This window comes from Hypomesus transpacificus, unplaced genomic scaffold (genome assembly GCF_021917145.1).
Source record: "Hypomesus transpacificus isolate Combined female unplaced genomic scaffold, fHypTra1 scaffold_62, whole genome shotgun sequence".
Classification (NCBI taxonomy): Eukaryota; Metazoa; Chordata; class Actinopteri; order Osmeriformes; family Osmeridae; genus Hypomesus; species Hypomesus transpacificus.
In genome coordinates this window covers 453,435-472,862 of record NW_025814035.1, presented here as the reverse complement: position 1 = coordinate 472,862, position 19,428 = coordinate 453,435, and the positions used below count along the sequence as shown (strand labels likewise).

General features: G+C 40.4%; 1 protein-coding gene across 1 annotated transcript in view; it reads right to left on the bottom strand.

Moving 5' to 3' along the window:
* Positions 1 to 19,428, bottom strand: part of arid2 (AT rich interactive domain 2 (ARID, RFX-like)) — a 54,317-nt gene that overhangs the window by 7,993 nt on the left and 26,896 nt on the right. Inside the window, exons 12-14 of the mRNA XM_047017652.1 lie at positions 18,891 to 18,963; positions 8,348 to 8,482; positions 7,907 to 8,097 (exon numbers count right to left, since the gene is read on the bottom strand). Of these exons, the coding sequence (XP_046873608.1) occupies positions 7,907 to 8,097; positions 8,348 to 8,482; positions 18,891 to 18,963 (399 nt within the window). The remainder of the gene's footprint in view (positions 1 to 7,906; positions 8,098 to 8,347; positions 8,483 to 18,890; positions 18,964 to 19,428) is intronic.

Here is a 19,428-nt window from a genome sequence, read left to right as displayed (position 1 = left end):
TCCATCAAAGTGTGTGCTGCCTCCAGCTCTCTACAAAACTCAGATGGGTGAAAACAGTTTTCTAACAAGAGTTGCTATTGGTGGATTAATTTTATTTTTAACTGCAATTGTGGCATTACGCCGATGTGGTGGAGCTGTATCGTAATAAGCACAGTTCACTGGGAAAAGCGCTGCCAAAACTGCTGAGGAAAAGAATAGCGTATTTTTTTCTCCTAGAATGTTTCTGGTGCCGCCCTGGTATTTCATGGTTGTTCATACAGGTGAATATTGCGTCTTCTGCATCCAAGCCAGTCAGATTTCATAACATTTCCTAAATTAACATTACATCCCATCAGTGTAATGTTTAAGAGAGTTTTGCTTTGTTTTGCAAAGTTAGCTAGCTAGTGGCATAAAATGAAAAACATTAGTCAGTTGATTTAGAGACGTTAACAAGTTTCTTTAACATCTTCTGTTCATATACATAATATTTATACACTCCAAAATGATTGAGAAGACTATCACAATTCATGTACAGTATGTATAATAATACAGAGTTTACATACATTAACAGAGTGTATGTATGTAATGTGTGTAAAGAAATAATATATAGTTTAAGAAACTCAAGAGCAACAGATATTTGTTTAAGACATTGTTGCAAGGTGGCCATCGGTGGACCAGGAGGCCTTGGACTACAAGGAGTTCTTGAAGAGGTTTTATAAAATAAAAATAGAGGCTGAAATGTTTTGCTTCTGAACAGACAACAATTCCATGTTCAACTATCCTGTAACAGAGCTACATTTTGCAGGTTATGAAACGTGTAAATCAAAGTTTATTTATATGAAATAAAATATGCTTCAACTTGACAATTGTCATTTTATCATAATTATTAGAACGAATAATTGCTACTTGTAAAGTGTTTGCTTGAGCCAGTTGAAGGCATGGTACACATGCATGTGTGCACATATTCAGGATGTTATCACCTCATTTTGAGCCACAAAAAACCATGTTAAAAGTACAAAAACAATGTGTAATCATTTTAGTTGGTGTGTTTTAGAGAGTTAAACTGCATGTGCAAAGGCAACTTTATATCAAAAAAATGGATTGAAATAAAGGAAATCTAATTTATCGCCAACGCTAAAATATTGCTTTAAGCATCCGCCTGTCAAAAAATGATACTTGATTCAATCACAAGTTCAGAAGACTCTTGACAATGTTTAGTAAACAAACCTGAGAAAAGGTGTATATAGTATCTTTTAAATATGCATGCTTGGTTAATTGCTAGGGCTTTTTCTAATGAAAAGTCTCCCTTGCTCTTCAGCACGCGTGCTCCAAATTCTCACACACACAATCTGGCCCCATGACACACGCGCAAGCTTCGTAAGGTGCACAGACATCCAAGATTTTTCATGCCTCATGCTTTGGTTTTTATCATAGACCCTTGTGGAGTAACACCTTGTGGTGTAATTTCATTTCCGATTTTGTATGCAATGGTTAAAGTTCTCAATCCTGAAAAACTGATAGTATATGCATAAATGTAAATATGCCGTGAGTAACTACCATTCCACAAATGGCCCACCATTGCCCATAGTTGACGCTACAGACCACGCCACGATTGTCCATTTTCAAAGTGATGGCATTTCCACCCCATCAGTCTAAAATGTCTAAAACTTGCTATACATGCCTTTTTTCTGAACAGAACAACCATTGGTGACCCATACAGTCCGCTATGTACGGTGAACATTCTGAAAAACATACAAATCTCTCTCTCTTCATTTAAAATCTTATATGTATGTGTAGGACACATATGTAGTTATGGTACCTTGACACCACAATAGTTATGGAAATCAGAGTGAATGCAATTAAGAGGGCGGCTTTGTCCACATTCAATTTTTTTAGTTATTTTGTTTATAATTTGAACATAAATGTGTACATTTACATTTAGTCATTTAGCAGACGCTCTTATCCAGAGCGACTTACAGTAAGTACAGGGACATTCCCCCCGAGGCAAGTAGGATGAAGTGCCTTGCCCAAGGACATGTCATTAGGCACAGCCGGGAATCAAACCGGCAGCCTTCTGATTACTAGCCCGATTCCCTAACCGCTCAGCCACCTGACTCCCTGTACACAACAATTAGTTTCAATCAAGTAGGTCTACTTTCTGAAAAGGCTCGTCTTGATTTGCTATGCAGCTCGGGGAGTTCTAGACCATGGGGGGGCCTATACGAAAGTTATAGTCATTGGACTTGTTTGGGGAGGGTGTTGCGTTTAAAGTTTCCGTTTATTTGTTACTGACAGTCTTTAGTGTAAGTGACGTGGTGACGCCATTGCCTACACATGTTTCAGTTGACGCAGCTTCGAACTCAGAACGGTTCATGCCTGCATAGCCTAGTTGTTCATCAATCGTTTACTCCGACTCGACTCCCGCCTGGCCAACGACCTGAATGAGTTCTACTGTAGATTTGAAAGACAATTGGACAGTCCTGAACAACCCCTTTCCACCCGTGAGGCCTCCCCCCTCCCCCCCCCCTACGACCCCTCTCCATTCAGGAGGGTGACGTTAACAGACTTTTCAAGAGGCAGAACCCCCGCAAAGTTCAAGTTTCAAGCCGGGCCGGACTCTGTCTCTCCTGCCACCCTCAAGCACTGCGCTGACCAGCTGTCTCCTGTATTTACAAACATCTTCAACACCTCCCTGGAGACATGCCATGTGCCAGCCTGTCAAGTCCTCCACCATCATCCCTGTGCCCAAAAAGCCAAGGCCAGCAGGACTTAATGACTACAGACCCGTCGCCCTGACCTCTGTGGTAATGAAGTCTTTTGAGCGCCTTGTGCTGGCACACCTCATATCCATCACAGACCCCTTCCTGGACCCACTGCAGTTTGCCTACAGAACCAACAGGTCGGTGGATGATGCCGTTAACATGGCCCTCCACTTCACACTTCATCCTACGCCAGGATCCTGTTTGTGGACTTCAGTTCTGCCTTCAACACCATCATCCCCGCCCTGCTCCAGGACAAGCTCTCCCAGCTGAACGTGCCCGACTCCACCTGCAGGTGGATCACAGACTTCCTGTCTGACAGGAAACAGTGCGTTACGCTGGGAACACAAGTCTCTGACTCCCGGTCCATCAGCACCGGATCTCCTCAGGGCTGCGTCCTTTCTCCTCTGCTCTTCTCCCTGTACACCAACAGCTGCGCCTCGAGTCATCCGTCTGTCAAACTCCTGAAGTTTGCGGACGACACCACCCTTATTGGGCTCATCTCTGACGGGGACGAGTCTGACTACAGGTGGGAAGCGGACAACCTTGTGACCTGGTGTAGCCAGAACAACTTAGAGCTCAATGCTCTTAAGACAGTGGAGATGGTTGTGGACTTCAGGAAGAACACAGCCCCACTCACTCCCATCACCCTGAGTGACTCCCCAGTCAGCACTGTGGAGTCCTTCCGCTTCCTAGGCGCCATCCTCTCCCAGGACCTCAAGTGGGAACTGAACATCAGCTCCCTCACCAAAAAAGCACAACAGAGGATGTACTTCCTACGGCAGCTGAAGAAATTCAACCTGCCAAAGACAATGATGGTGCACTTCTACACATCCATCATTGAGTCCATCCCCACTTCTTCTATAACCATCTGGTATGCTGCTGCTTCTGCCAAGGACAAGAGCAGACTGCAGCGTATCATCCGCACTGCTGAGAAGGTGATCGGCTGCAATCTGCCTTCCCTCGAGGATCTGCACACCTCGAGGTCCCTGAGGCGAGCGAGGAAGATTGTGGCCGACCCCTCCCACCCTGGACACTCCCTGTTCCAGCTACTCCCCTCCGGCAGAAGGCTGCGGTCCATCAAGACCAAAACCTCACGCCACAAGAACAGTTTCTTCCCATCCGCTGTTGGCCTCTTTAACAAGGCCAAGGACTCACACTGACTTTAAATCACAATCTGCACAATGACACCCTGCACATTTCAATTTGCACTGTTGTATCGTTTGCACTATTGTATCGTTTGCACTATCTGTATTTTTAGGTTAGATTGTAAATTAGGGCTACTTATATTTTATTTTTTATTCCCCTTAGTATTAGCTAGACCCCCCCTTAGTATTAGCTAGACTTTGCTCCTTATGTATAGTTAGTCCACATATTTAAGTTTCAATATTCCTATATGTTTAATATATGCACCTCCCTGCCAAAGTAAATTCCTTGTATGTGCAAACATTCATGGCAAATAAAAAAAATCCTTCTGACCTTCTTAAGCTCTTTTATAGCATCTTTGGTAAGATATGTTGTTTTCAAAAGATAAAAAGTCATGCAAGAAAAATACCTGAACTTATAGCTGTCCTTATGGCCCGTTCCTGTGTGTCTAATGTTAGTGAAGCTCCCTGTGTACGCTTTGATCCGGTTGTCATAGTTATGAAAGTTAAAAATAAATCTTTATTTTTTAGACAAAACAAGAGATTTTCTCGTGTTTTTAAATGGACAAAACTTAGACTCACACTAAGAAAATGTATACAGTATGCCATCGGTAACGTTTAATCTTCATTTTTGTTCAGAAACTATACTGTCTTAGTTTAACTTATTATCGATTAGCTCATCTCAACTAGTTAGTAAAGTAGTCCATCAACATTCTACTCTGTAGCCCAACTAGTGCAATTTTATAATCTCTGTTTTATAAGCCCATCTAAGGGTCTTTTAAACCTCTTGGTAAAAAAAATAATATCTGATTTGATTGGAAACTCTATACATATATACATTGGATATGGCATTTAACAGATATTCAATTCATTTTTCAAGTTCTTTAACTCAAACAACCCATAACAGTACAAAACTGCAGTCAGATTTGGCGAAATTGCTAGCTTGGATGTTATCTTTACATATAGAAGGGGTCTTGTGTTTACAAACAATAAGAATAAGTACACAGCTTCAAGGCAAAAAGATGCGTTCCATTTCACTGTCTGTATATGTTCCCGCCACCCCCCCTTTCTGAATGAAGTTCAATTGATCTGATTTGTTTTATTTCTGTTGCTATGAAAACCAGATGAGCCAACCTAACTAACATAGTTTTTAGCTAGCTTGCATTACCATTCAATCGCTAACAAAACATTAGTTAGCTTACTAATCGGTCAGAACTGGTTCATGCAGGAAACTCTGAGACCTTAGTACGTCACTAGCATCTCTTATACTCCACATGACTTGACTGTACCACCCTTGTTATGTTCTGGTTAGTTTGTCTATGTCTATGCTGTTCAAGCCCTTCACGATGCTGCTAATACTGAACATTGTTACTGTTACTTGTCTTGATTGTACTAAGGTTTACACAGGGGTTATTTATGGGAAGTATATTGGAGGGATATTGCACCTTGTATTGCACTTTTTATGTCAAAACTATGCAGTGTTTGAATGCTCTAAACAGTATTTTGTTGTTTTCTATGACAATGACAAATACATATTTTGAATTGAATCTTGTCATATTACGCAGTCGAAGACAGCTAAATAATCATATTGTAGCGTCAGTGCCCTTGGGTACCCAGCATGCAGTGCGGCATACCAAAAAACGCCAAAAATAATTTGGTTACAACAGCCGTGCGAGGGATTTCTGTTGTGGTGCTTGTTCAGTTAAATGTGTGTAATGTTATTGTTTGTTAGTTAAGATAATCCTGTTGGTCAGCCTGATTGTGCATGTTGTTTAGTTTAATGGGACCAGAGTCTGACCATGTTTAAGTATTGTCCAACCGCTGTACTATCACAAGGTACATTCACAAGCAGCTGAACATGAGCTCTGCCTTAGCCCAGTTGCCCACGACTTGTCAATTGTGCTTTGACAGATTCTTGAAAGAGATTAACTCAAAAAGTTTCAATATCCGTGGTTTTCCAGCTATCTTGGGGTAACTTTGCTGGGAGAGAGGGAAATGGCAGGGATGAGGATAGTGTGGGCAGAGTAAGCAGTAGTAGTTCATAACCTACTCACACTTCCTTTAGTAAAGTGTATCCTCACTTTCATAAAGTTATTGTGGCTCCGTGTCTCTGTTTGGTGGTGATAGGAAGCCGCATGATTAAGTAATTTGTTGTAATGAACCAATGAAAAGTGAGCATAGCAAAAAAACAAGGAAAATATGAAACCACAGTAATTTTTACATTTTAACTATGGAGGCATCTATTGGATAAATGTGGTAACTCCTACACCCCAAAAATATCGGGCTAGTTTTCAGGCATTTTGGGATGGTTTTGAGCACTCATTGGGCTGATTCTTTTTGCCGGACCTTACAACCCTGAACTCAGGCATGATGTAATTCCCAGTCCTGAGTCAAAGCTTTTATAGAATGGATCTCTGCATGATGGGCCGGACGAGAGCATAGGTGGCTTTACAGAGCACGTTTCAAAGTTGTCACTTTCAAAAGGGTGGCATTTTGACCCCCGTCAGGTTAAGATGTCTGAAAGTTGGTACGAATGCCTTATTGCTCATGGGGAACAAAAAAAGTCCAAGAACCCATAATGTCTGCAGCATGGATTTTTCTGTAGCGTGACAATTTGTGAAGAATTTCAAAAAATTATTTAAAATTTGCCATTGCTCAAATTGTCTTGAAATGTGTAAATGTATGAAACACATGTCTGTATCATGTCAATTTTGGAAAAGTTAGCAAGGAACCCGCTGCCTGCACCTATATTTGGTGAGATTCCTCTGTCAGGAGGGAACTTATTGTTATTGTTAGCTTTATTCTTATTAAGATGACTCCGTCAAATGATCAAAGGATTGGACATTAAGTTGTCAACGAAGCCTCCAAAAGGGAAGCGAGATCATTTCTCAGCAGACCTTTGCTGCATTGACCCCATCCTTGGTACATGGACCCGGGACCCCGTTGTAAAGATGCCCCAAAAAGATTGTGCAATTTGACCTCTAGTCAGCGGTGCAAAAAACTACGATTTGGCACGGGTCATCTTCAGACCAACCCTCACAAATGTTTTCACACGGTTTTTAGATTTTCAAATCCGTTTGCTAGCAGTACCCCCAAACTTGCTAAGTGTACTCGGAACCCTGTTCCGTGGATGTCTAAAAAATTATTTGGGCATTTAAACTGCTTGGCCCCCTCATTGCTGCTTGCAGCTATATCTTTTTTTTATTAAGTTGCCATGGTTTCTCACTATATACTGTAGTGTCCTCTTCATGAGTGGCCCAAATCAAGTCCATAGGTCAACGGGGCATTGATTGATGGACACATGAAGTATGTGCAACAGTTTACAATTCACCAATATATAAATATTTCTGCCGTTTTGTATTTGATTCCTTATCCATTATCACCCTATGGGTTGGCATGTCTCCCTATAGGAGTCCCTATTAGTAGGATTCTTCCCTGAGGGTGGAATCCTATTATTACTAACAATAACAATAGGCTTACTCCTGACAAAAGAATCCAAATGATTGTCCACAGAGACACAACAAGTGTCGAACTTGTGTTCATTCCGGAATGGACTTGTCTGTACCTGCCAATTATGGTATTATTGACATAGACGTTGTGTGGCAACTGTAATTGATTGTCTTTTATTTACTTGACCAGTTAGCATGCCACTGAAAAAGTATAAGGCAAGAAAATGTAATATATTCTGCTTCTTGTAAACCATTGAAGTCTACAAGTATTTCATGCTATGGTTTCAAAAAAAGTTTATAATGAGTAATCGTCCATACAGTAGTCCCGAAGATTAAGTTTTCAAATGTACCTCCTGTATTAGTTAATAGATGCTATGTATTGTCCTAGTATAAATACATTTGCCTGTCATTTGAAATCGTCAATAATCGGTTAATCTCCTAATAATCGTAAAAAATCCAATATCGATCAACCTCCAATAGTTAGTACATAGGATGAATTCTGAGATTACTTTTTAATCATTATCAAGCCGTACTGTAGTTATCAAACCAAGTACGAGTCATCTTTAATTCTTACCTGAGGGGGGCTGTTCGACGGGGCCCTCATGTCGATGTCCCAGTGGTGGTGCATTATTGGGTTGCTGCTGGTAATACAACTGGATGGGCAGTGGGATTGCCCGCCGCCTCACCCCCATGACCAGTATGTGGACCGGTGAGTTTGGCTTAGGGTCATCTTGCCTCTTTACTGTGTGGTTTGGGAAGATGGTCCTAGGATGTCAATTTGAAGGAGAATTAAAAGTGTGATGAAAACATTGGTACAATTTATCTTAATCCAGTCAAACGCCAAAACTGTTCATAATCAAAACAAATACAGATTTGAAAATGCACTACTGAAGCTTAGACTGTATGCATTCAAGCCAGAAAGGAAGAACGACAAAGGGATGCAATATCCAAAGATACCATTTGTAGCATAACAAATATTTTATGAGGGTATTGACATTATTCCAAACAAACTTACCGTAGACATTTGAGGAAGCTAGAAGAAGTCAGGATACCACCACGTCCCATCTTATTACAGATGGCCAAGTACTCAGAGTACATGTCTGATCGAGACACAAAGCTGTCAGGGTTGGCCTCAAAGTGTGCATTCATCCTGTCCAAAAACAGAAACAAAAGTAAAGACATTAGCAAACTAGAGACTAGATTTCTGTATATTTTAGATAGAAATGCGCACTTATTATTTATGAAGATTAAATAGATGTAAAAGATAGATTTGTTGCTGCTCATTTACAATTCAAAATATTAAAAGTGAAGTGTAGAATGAAATGGTTGTCTTCTCGTTTCCCCTTCAAGAGGGAATAGTGATAAGCTATAGCAGCCTCAGTTGAAAAGTTGGGTCAAACGAAGATATTGGACAATCCGGTGTAAAAATGGTCCTAACCTTTATGACTTAAATGTCCCTTCTTGTGATATTTTCAAGCATTCAGCCTACTCATATTATATTAATTCATTAAGAACCCCCTTTGAAACAAGCTATTCTAACAACGTTGTCACCGGCAGTATTTTCAGATGGAATCGCGATTCAAACAGTACCACCACATTGCAATTTGCACTATTGTACCGTTTGCACTATCCGTATTTTTTGGTATTTTTAGGTTGGTAATTGTAAATTATGGCTACTTATATTTTTATTTTTTATTCCCCTTAGTATTAGCTAGACTTTGCTCCTTTTGTATAGTTAGTCCACATATTGAAGTTTCAATATTCCTATATGTTTAATGTATGCATCTCCCTGCCAAAGTAAATTCCTTGTTTGTGCAAACACTCATGGCGAATAAAATCCCGTCTGATTCTGATAACTGAAAATATGCCCCCAAAAGCTTAAATAAGCTTGACATTTATTTAGGGGGAAATGACTAATTCAAAAGAAGTTTGTTGGAAGCGATTTTTGTCAGTAACATTGCCAAATGCGACCATCAGTCTAGAGCCCTGCGTGGAGAAGCTGACCCAATTGTGCTACGAGCAAGCTAGCCTAACTGTTGTTGCTATTAACGGCGTTAATGCAAACCCATTTTAAGGAAATCATTTTTTTATTGCAGGATTAACGCAAACTTTGTTGCTGCAACAACTAGGGACGTTAGAAAAACTGCAACACCTCACCGGATCTAGCTAGACCAAAAACAGAAACAACAGGCATGCCCACACACTTGTTAGGATTTGCGAGCCGGCTTAAGAGTAGTAGGCCAACGCTATGTTTTGAGTGGATGGCAAGCGCGAGACGCCGAAATGGATGCCAGTAAGATTCTGAATGGAAAGTTTACTTAAAACAAATTGCCAAATGGTTCCATTGACAAGACCAAAGTGATCTGTGTTTTGTCGTTGTGAACTGAGTTATCATCGCAGCACATCCACTTGATGGCCAAGCACACAGCTGATGCAAATTCTCCACCCCCTCATCAAAGCCAGGCGATTGCAATGTTTTCCAAATATGTTTTAACCATTTGCACTAAGCAAACCAACCGACTTTTCCATGTTGATAAGAGCATTAAAATGAGAAAAAAATTATGGGCCAAAAAGAAATCAAGAACAGTGTTTCCCACACAGACTAATTTGTAGTGGTGCGCCACAGAATCAACAACAAGTGGCTTCCCCATCTTTCTTTTGGTTAGTAGTCTCACGTGCCCTACTTACCAGGCGTCATGGAGCCGACCAGCTAAACAGTTATTTAGCACTAGCGTTGCTACCTGCATATATGCAGAAATAGTTTACAATGTTTTCTGGCTTCAACCAGTGCTGCTCAAGCATAAATACAGGGTCAGGGAGAGAAAGAGATCATAGGAGGGGAGGACAGTATCCAACATAGCTAATACATATATATTTAATCAATAAAAACGACCCCCCCCCCCCCCCCCCCCACAATCTGCTTTCGAATCTGTGGGAAACACTGTAGAATAGATACAAATGTGAGATTAATTGCGAGTTTTCTATGACATTAATGTGATTAATCACGATAAAATATTTTTAGCGTTTGACAGCACTAGTTATTTGGTTTACATTAATGAGACGGACAGCAGTGGGTTTGTTAGACGGCAGTCTCTTTAAGACCTGACGAACATGTCACAGATCTGACACAAATCCAGTTGTTTTCTTCCAGCTCTTCACCTTCATTTAAAGGGGTGATTGACTGGGTTTTTTGGGTATTTCACATTGTTCCTTAAGGTCTACGAATAGGGTATGTAACATTGGTTGGGCTGAAAATGGCCCAGGTGCTGTTCTATGCACCCTGATACATCCAGTGAAATTTAAAAAAAAATGCTAGGTTTTCTACTTTTATGGTATACTCATGAATATATAGATGAGCTGCGCGCTGATTGGTTGGTTGACAACGGGTGAAGCTGCGGAGCAAAGACGCAACGCGGCCAACAGCACTCACTGAAACAACGAAGGTGGAGACTTGAAATAAAAATGAACAGATACATCTATTGTGTCTAAACAACGCTGTTTCAATAGATTGACTAGATATCATTTGAAATGATTACGTTAGTTGTTTCCACTTCTGTTGTCGAAGCTAACAGGATCGCCTTAGGTGGGTAACGTTAGCACTACAGCTTAGCAAACAAACTACCGTGATTCAACTCAGCTTCAGTTAGCTCTAGCTATCTTTTTGAAAATTGATCTGGACAAACATCTTGAATTGTAAATTTACATGTCAACACAGGTTATTTATTTGAATGAAACACAGTCAGTAACATGAAATAACATTAGCCCCATTGCCAAAAAACTAGGCTAAATCATCACACATTCTACCTATGCTCTTGTGTTGGCAAGCTAAACTAGTTTACATGCCTACAGTCAAGGTGTTTTTGCTATCTAGCTGTTCTTGCATTCCTTGTAAATCAGTGTTAATAAAAAGTAGATGAGCTAGAGTCTAGCTAACATTGCTGATGTCTATCTAGCGTAGAAGATCCCTGTGCAGTTTGACAGCACCTCTTTTCAGCAACAGCGGCTTGGCGAATCCTTCTTTAAATTGTCCAAGGTTTTCATTAAAAACCGTCTTTGGTGAAATGGTTCGAGCAAATGATTAGGGCTGCAACAAACGTTTATTTAAAAAAACGATAAATCTGTCGATTCTTTTTTCGATTTATCGATGAATATTTTTTTTTAAAAAGCATAAATTTCCAACCCATTATTCAAAAACAGAACTGACAGTGCAAATTCACAGTGCAAAAAATCTTCAGAATGTGCAACAGGCACAACATTTTCAAAAAGTTATTAATATAAGCATGGATTTAATGCTATTTTCCAAGATGAGCAAATTATTGGAGTTTTGTTTAAAACTATTGAAAATTGAAAGGTTGTGGAAGTAGGCCAGACTTTATTAGAATAATCTGGTGTATATTTCAGATTTTTTTTATACAACATTTTGAAAAAGTTAAGATTTGTATTTTTTCAAAAAGATATATTTTCAAAGATAAGTAATTTTCTATCATTTTATTTGAAACCTCATTGAAAAAGTAAAGGCTGTGGAAGTATACCAGACATTGTTAAGATACTCTGGTGTCTGTTTGAGGTTTTATATTCCCAAAAATATGATAAAAGTCTACAATTTTCAAAATGGTATGGGTTATTTTCACCCGGTCCTTAACGCGATGCTGCAAAGTAGCGTCTTCTGAATGTGAGACGAATGTTGAATATGAAACTAACTTCACCTCGGTCAATCAACACACTGTTTCGATGTATTTAGTGTGAAATGCTCCCACACCTTGGATGACTTGGGTCGTACTGATTTCTCTGCTTCCGCCATGTGTTTCAGAACAACGTTCCTCAACAACGTCTCTCCGATGGCCTTTCCTCTACCTCCGCTCCGCGCTCAACTAAACTTTTTTTAAATACTCAAACATCTCCGCGTCATATTGAGTGTCGTAATAATCGCGCAACACAAAGAATCGATAATGAAATTCGTTGCCAACGCTTTTAATAATCAATTTTAATCGATTCGTTGTTGCAGCCCTACAAATGATAAATGAGTGTCGAACTTCACAGGGATCTTCTCATAGAAAAACATCAGCCATGCCCGTCGAGTGTCTGGTTCCTTGGGAAGATTATGAAAAGTGTCAGGATTCCCAATAGCCTGGAAGACTGCATTTACGATGGTCCATTTTCAATATACTTTTAGAACTTTCTCCTTTGTTGTTCGCGTGGAAGTACACAGAGCAGCGCGCAGCTAAACTAGTGTCTGAGATCCTGGGCCAGAACACCAGAGGGCTGGTCTGTATATAAATGTTGGGATGATGCTATATTTGTGACGTCACAAAAACAGCTTTTTCAAAACCGGTCGTTTTACAGCTGCAGTTTCAAATTGTGAGATTTATATAGGAAAGAGGTGTCAATGGACTTTGAGGTTCACTATATGGCCATTTTACCCACCGAACTGTCGTAATTCGACTATGACAAGGTAAAATCGGTTTTGCAATCAATGACCCCTTTAAGACTGCAAAACTCATTTAAAAAAAAATCTGTTTCGTCCTCAAATAGGCCTAATCAATACGGTACTGGCGTACACTGTCTGAGAAGAAGTGGCTTTTCTCTCGGTGTGTGTGTGCGTGCGTGTCGGGTGTGTGTGTGTGTGTGTGCAAAGAATGCCGCTTCAGACAGCGCTTCTTCAGAACCCAATTGATTTCTTCTTTGGCTCTTATTGTGCTTGAAAAACACTTAAATGAATTGACAGCATGATCTTATGCTATAACACAAACCAGAGAATGCCAGAAAAAAAGGATGGTGCTTTAATTAAAAATGTTTTTAATAATTTAAGCACTTTTCAAGTACCTCGTCATTAATATGACTGTTTAAAGGTTTTCCAGGACTTAAATTTCAAAAAGTCAAATTCAAGTACTTCAACACTAAGTAACTTGTACAAACCATTGTTCTCTCACATATTATTTATTATTATTATTATTTTCCCACCCTTAAGGATCCCTCAATATTTGTACTACATAGACAATGGTGTCAAAATGTTCGTCTTGGTCCCGATGGGGTTGCTTTTATTGGGATTTACGTTCCGCTTTACGGTTTAGGCTGAAATTAAGTTTTTGTGGCAAAAAGTACCTTGTGTGCACAAAGGGAACTCAATGCTAGCCTAACGTCACAACATTCCATTACATTTAGTCATTTAGCAGACGTTCTTATCCAGAGCGACACATAGATACAACGTGCATTTATCAATGCAACTTTCGTTTTATCTACGCTACTGTCCTTGCATAACCCGCCATCTACACTTGAAACTGGAGTCCCAATATTACAGTAATAGCCTACATATACCGAAATTCACATTCTCAACCAGTATGATATTTCAGACATATTATCCACTGCCTATTATGTCTAATCATTCCGAAAGTTGTTAAATTGAATAGGCTAAGCATCAACAGGCTAACATCAAGTAAGTCAGCCTAGAATTTCCAAACAAATTACGTGGCTCTTATTTTTGCAAACCTGGACCGTGTCCTGACAATAAATGAAAAACATGTTTTGCTAGTATACCTAGATCTATTTAGACCATTGAATGTTTTTGATGTCCCTGTGTTTTTTTATACTTTTGACTGGGGACAACAACGCAATCTTGTCAACATTATTGTCGACAGTAGGGATAGGCCAACTTCAGTCGAGCTTAACCTGCAACGTGTTTGACATCCTTTAGCCAATAAATTACCTTTTGCTGAATGATTGAAGGGCTAGACAACAAACGCTCTCGTGAAATAATCACCGACTAACAAAATGGAAATAAATGACAAAGACACAATCATTTTCCGACCGATGTCTTTTCTCTGTGTAACAAGCACCATCTAGCGCTAACAATGTCCCCGTCTGTTGACTCCAAGCCTATTTGCCCCCTAACAGCGCTATAAATAGGGAGAAAATGGCTCATTTGTGGTAGGCTTAGTTCAACTGGTGCTTGTTGAACTTGTGGGAGTAATAGGAAACCAGCCCCATCCTCTTGCAAAAGCACCGCATCTGTGCCCACCCCACTCGCATCCACCTCCAGTTCAAAAGGGGTGATTATAACGCAGGATAGATTAACTGGATGGATCCCTTTCAACTTCAGTATAGCTGGAAGGTTATTAGCTACAAGTATTGCTGTGTAGACAACACAACCAACTAGGGTTTATCCTAAAGACAAGAATTTCATTTCCATTGCTTGAGGTATCATCAAATGCAGGCTACGTGCTGGACAACCCTTTGATTAGCAATTCACAAATACCTTTGTGGGGTACAGGCTGTTGCCATTTGGAAGCACATTTTTATTTTATTTTTTCAAAAACCTGTACAGTCACGTTAGCTGGCATAACATTGAATCAGCTGCTTTCAAAGAGTTCTCTTTATGAATGAAATTCTGGCTGGCTAACAGAATGATAATAATTAGCATTTTTTACATGAATGAAAGAAAAACTATGCCTGCACATTGCAGACTGCACAAATACCAAATCAACACGATAATCACCAGCTGCATCATGGGAATGGCCACTGCACTATGTATAATTCCAGGAATCTCTGTGTGTGTCAGTGCCACCGAATCAACTACCGTATTTTTCAGAAAACACGCCGCATTTTCAATAAACCGCACCCCACCAGAATGGGAGCTTTGTAATTCTGAGTATAAACCGCACTGTTTATATGCCGCACTTGATACGGCAACAATGATACCAAGCAATGCACGAGTATAGGCAGTACAGCATGCCGTTGTGTAACACACTTCGAGAACAAAAGCAAGTAAGTGCGGAATGTATGTTTTCTATTGCCCGGGAATGAACAAATATTGACTTTTATATGCGCAAGTTATAAATATTTCCGACGGTCCCCAAAGCGTGTTATTTTTTCGAAACGGCAGCTAGCTAGCTTTAGTTAGCTTCTGGGCTAAGTTAGCTAGCATAATACTCATAGCAATGCTACTACCATGCTAGCAGACATCCCTCCCTGCTAAAACTAATTTCAGGGAGGTGGCTTCACCGGCTACGCTTACATGCAACGTTATGGTGTGAGACCCGCATTCGAACAATCATATATGTGCAACTCTACTCCTTAACGCAGTGGTTTTCCCCCAAAAAATGGGCGACCCACATTTTCAAAATGACAAACCATCGCAACCCAAATTATATGAAAAGGGGTGTTTTCAAATATAGAATTTCCCTATTGTTATTAATTATTTGTTCAAGTTTTAACAGAATAATTTCTTCTAATTGTCATCAGTAATAATATAAACCACCACAGTTGCCCTGCTAATGCATACACAGTCTGTGTTTGATGTGATGCTAGTTCGGAAAGAAAGATGGGTACTTCCACACTTAATGCGAGCGTGAGCAAGCAAAAATTTGGGGCCTTTATTTGAGCGCAAAATAGTTTCGGGAGCTTTATGTAAAATAAACAAAGCTGTTTTTTCATTGGTAAAACCTTGTTTAGTGAAGGTAATGTCTTTTTGTCTCCATTTTTCAGCCCCACCCTTACGTTTCTTAGCCTGGTTTTCCATCGTTATTCTTCTCCCGGTGCTCCCGATGGCCAGTCCGCTACTATGGGGCTGAGCCGCGGTAGTGTTGCAGCACCCTGTTGCAACCGATAATGTAATAACGGCCAATAATGTAATAACGGCCAATAACGTAATAATTCAAATGTAATAAAACCAATGACGTAATAAATGGCCAATAATGTAATACAGTTGTTGAACCAATAATGTAATAACGTTTAGCAAATAATGTAATAACTTATTACGTTATTGGCTGGTTATTATGTTATTAGCCTTGCATTGAAAAAAAACTTTGAAAATGTAATAACCGAACCAATAATGTAATAACTGAGGTATCACTTTATTTTATCTTCTGGCCCTAAAACAGTTTTGGCCAATTCAAGAATCCTAGAGTAGAAGTAAAGCTTTGCTTATGGTAGCCCGACGTGTGCCTCCAAAACATTTTACCAGTCGAGGGGACTGAGACCTATGGAGACCGCGGGGCTGTCATTGGTCAGATAACGACTCATTCCCACAGCCCCTAGCGTTCCTGCGGTGAATTGCAAAACCATACTGAAAACTGCAACGCAGAACTTAGAAAGACTCAAGACTCCATCAAAGCGCCTGCATGGTCAAAGAGTTGGATTCTATAACGGAACCTTAAGAGTGAGGTATAAATCCAAATGGACTTAATTGCTCCTTTAGGGCCTCCTGTGGAGGGGGGTTTGGGGGTAGAGAGGTAATCTGTAAGGTCGGATATTTAATCCGACCTGATAATTATCTGTTGCTAAATGCAATATTAAGGCTAAGAGTGACACCATCTTTCCAGATACCTCAGTTATTACATTATTGCTCTGTTATTACATTTTCTAAGTTTTTTTTTCCAATGCAAGGCCAATAACGTAATAACCAGCCAATAAAGTAATAAGTTATTACAATTTTGGCAAAAAGTTATTACGTTATTTGCTCAACAACTTTATTACATTATTGGCAATTTATTACGATATTGGTTGTATTACATTTAAATTATTACGTTATTGTCCGTTATTACATTATTGGCCGTTATTACATTATCGGTTGCTACAAGCAACCCCTAGTTCCCGCGGCCATGCATATGTATGTATTTATTTAAACAAGTTTGAAGCTCATGATTCGAACCCGATGCTTCTGGTTGGACTTGGACCTCTGTTGACATATCTGGCGTTCTTTTAGTACCTTTCTGAAGCCAGGTTAACATAACGACTTACAAACTCCAAAACTCAACCCTTTTTTAGTTTCTAGGTTTTCAGCAGCGAAAAATCTGTTATGCACTTAGGCAGGCATCAGACAGCTTTTTCGAACTAGTGTCCGTGGAGAAGCAAACTTCTGATAGGGTGGGCCGACTGCTTGCCTTTACGTGATTCGTCAAGATCTGAGGTAAGTCACGTAGTGGTAGGGTCATTGACAATCACTCTGACGCTTTCTCTGTCAGTGGTAGATTACCGGGCCGGCTACATGCCAGAAGTAGCGGTACGCAAGCAAAAGTGCCGGCACGCTTAAGAGTAAAATGTAGAAGTGCCAGAACTGCGTACCAGTGAGTACCGGCCCACTTTGAGCACTGCCTATGACAAAATAATTATGAAAACATATTTGCTGACCCAACCGTGGGTCACCCAGACTTTGAAAAACACTGCCTTAACGGGTTAATAGCATTCACAAAAAAAAAGTGTCTCTACTTTTCTACCTTGTTTTGTTATAAAACGTTCTATAAGCCGCTTTGAAATATAAACCGCACCACCACAAGATGTAAAATCGGGTTAAAAACCGCGGTTTTATTTCTGAAAAATACGGTAATCAAATGTAACTCGATAACTCAAGCCTGCTCCTCGGTCGGTTGTTGAAACGAGCCAGAGCAAGAATAGGATAAGAACATTATATCTACCACTTTAGACTCCGCGTCGATTTCTTGGGGCATGGATATAGCAAGCCTCAAACGGCATACAACAGGAACAATGTTCTTATGAATTTAGCCACCTCGGTCAGTTGTCGGTGTCTTACGTGAACGTGATACAAAATATACAAGACAATTTTACAATATTGCATAGCACAAAGGAAAAAATACTAATGTTAATGTAAACATAGCAAACTGTTACGTGTCCTGCCCTGTTTGTGTGTGTGTTAACTGTTTCCTTAGGAGATGTGGGGAGTGCCCGCCAGCGAGTCACCATCATCACCAACCCCGCCTGCATCCAATAAACCACTCATCATCCAATCAACCAATCCCGGCCGTTTGCACCAAGTTTATAGGGCTGTTTGTGGAGAGACTGGAGGGGGAGCACACGTATGCTGACGTTAGTTGTGACACATACCCCAGCACACTTACTGACATCATTCACACAGACACTCCAAGGCTCGTGTTTTTGTTTTGTTTTGCTCCGTCATTCTTTTTGGTCCATGTGGGTTTGTCAGTCTTTGTGTAAGGTGTCTTCGGATGTTGTTGTGTCGTGCATTGTTCGTTTGACCCATTGTTTGTTCTTTAGTGTTCATCGTTTGTTTCTTCGTTTCCCAGGGGAAAGCATCCCGGGAGTGTTTAGGCTAGAGGCCCCGGGGCTTACATCACCCGTAGCTAACCTCTGTCTAAGAACACTAGGCAAGACCTGGACGGACCACCCCTTGTACTTCAGGTAGTGAGCCTAGCAGTATCTGCAGGTTAGTAAGCTTAGGGCTTCTTTTGGATTTTTACTTTCTTTGTTTTGGTTCCGCTCAGCCCCTTTCCCCCATTTACCGTGTTAAGGCTGAATAAACCTAGATCTGAACGGTATCCCTGTTTGTCTGCTTGGTCTCCTGCCTCCCGCACAACCGTACCACCACACACCACGTCATAGAGGGCCCTCTTGTGGCGGCGCGTTACGGTCTCCTCTAAGGGAGTGCGTAACACAAACGCACAGCAGAGCTGTACATGCAACGCTGTATGGCAAAACAGGCCTACAATTAGGACGACTGGATCAACCATTGTGACTATGTAAAATGTTTGAATGCGCCACCCCTAATATTTGATTCATGGAATGTACATTTTTGTCTTACAACTCACCATTGTATTGTAAACTTCTCTCCATCAAGTTCCATAATACCGGGTGGAGTGGACTGAACAGGAACTCTTGCTGCTGTAGAGAGAGAAGTTTTGAGAAGTGAATTGATCAACACATGGATTAAACCAAAGTTTTTTTTCTAACAATTCAGAAAAATGCTGGAATGTTAAAATGAAGTGCTCAAAAGCGATGTGGCTAGTAAATACAGAACAGTGTTTCCCACACAGACTTATTTGTGGCTGTGCACCACAGAATCAACACCGGCCGCCACATATTGTGTTTTGTTATATATCTATTTTTTTAATGCTATTTAAAACGCAGCGTATTCGTTCAGCTGCATTTCCTTTCCATGCTCTCTTTCTGTCTCTCTGTCACTCACACACACATTAACAACGTCAGCAACAACTTAGATCCGCTGTCCTAGTAAGACAGACAGTGATATCAGCGAGCCTTCAGCATTAGTACCGTAGCTTAAAGTATAGGAAAGTTGAGGTACCTATGGACATGTCTTAATCTGCTAGACAAGTGGGTTCCCCTTTG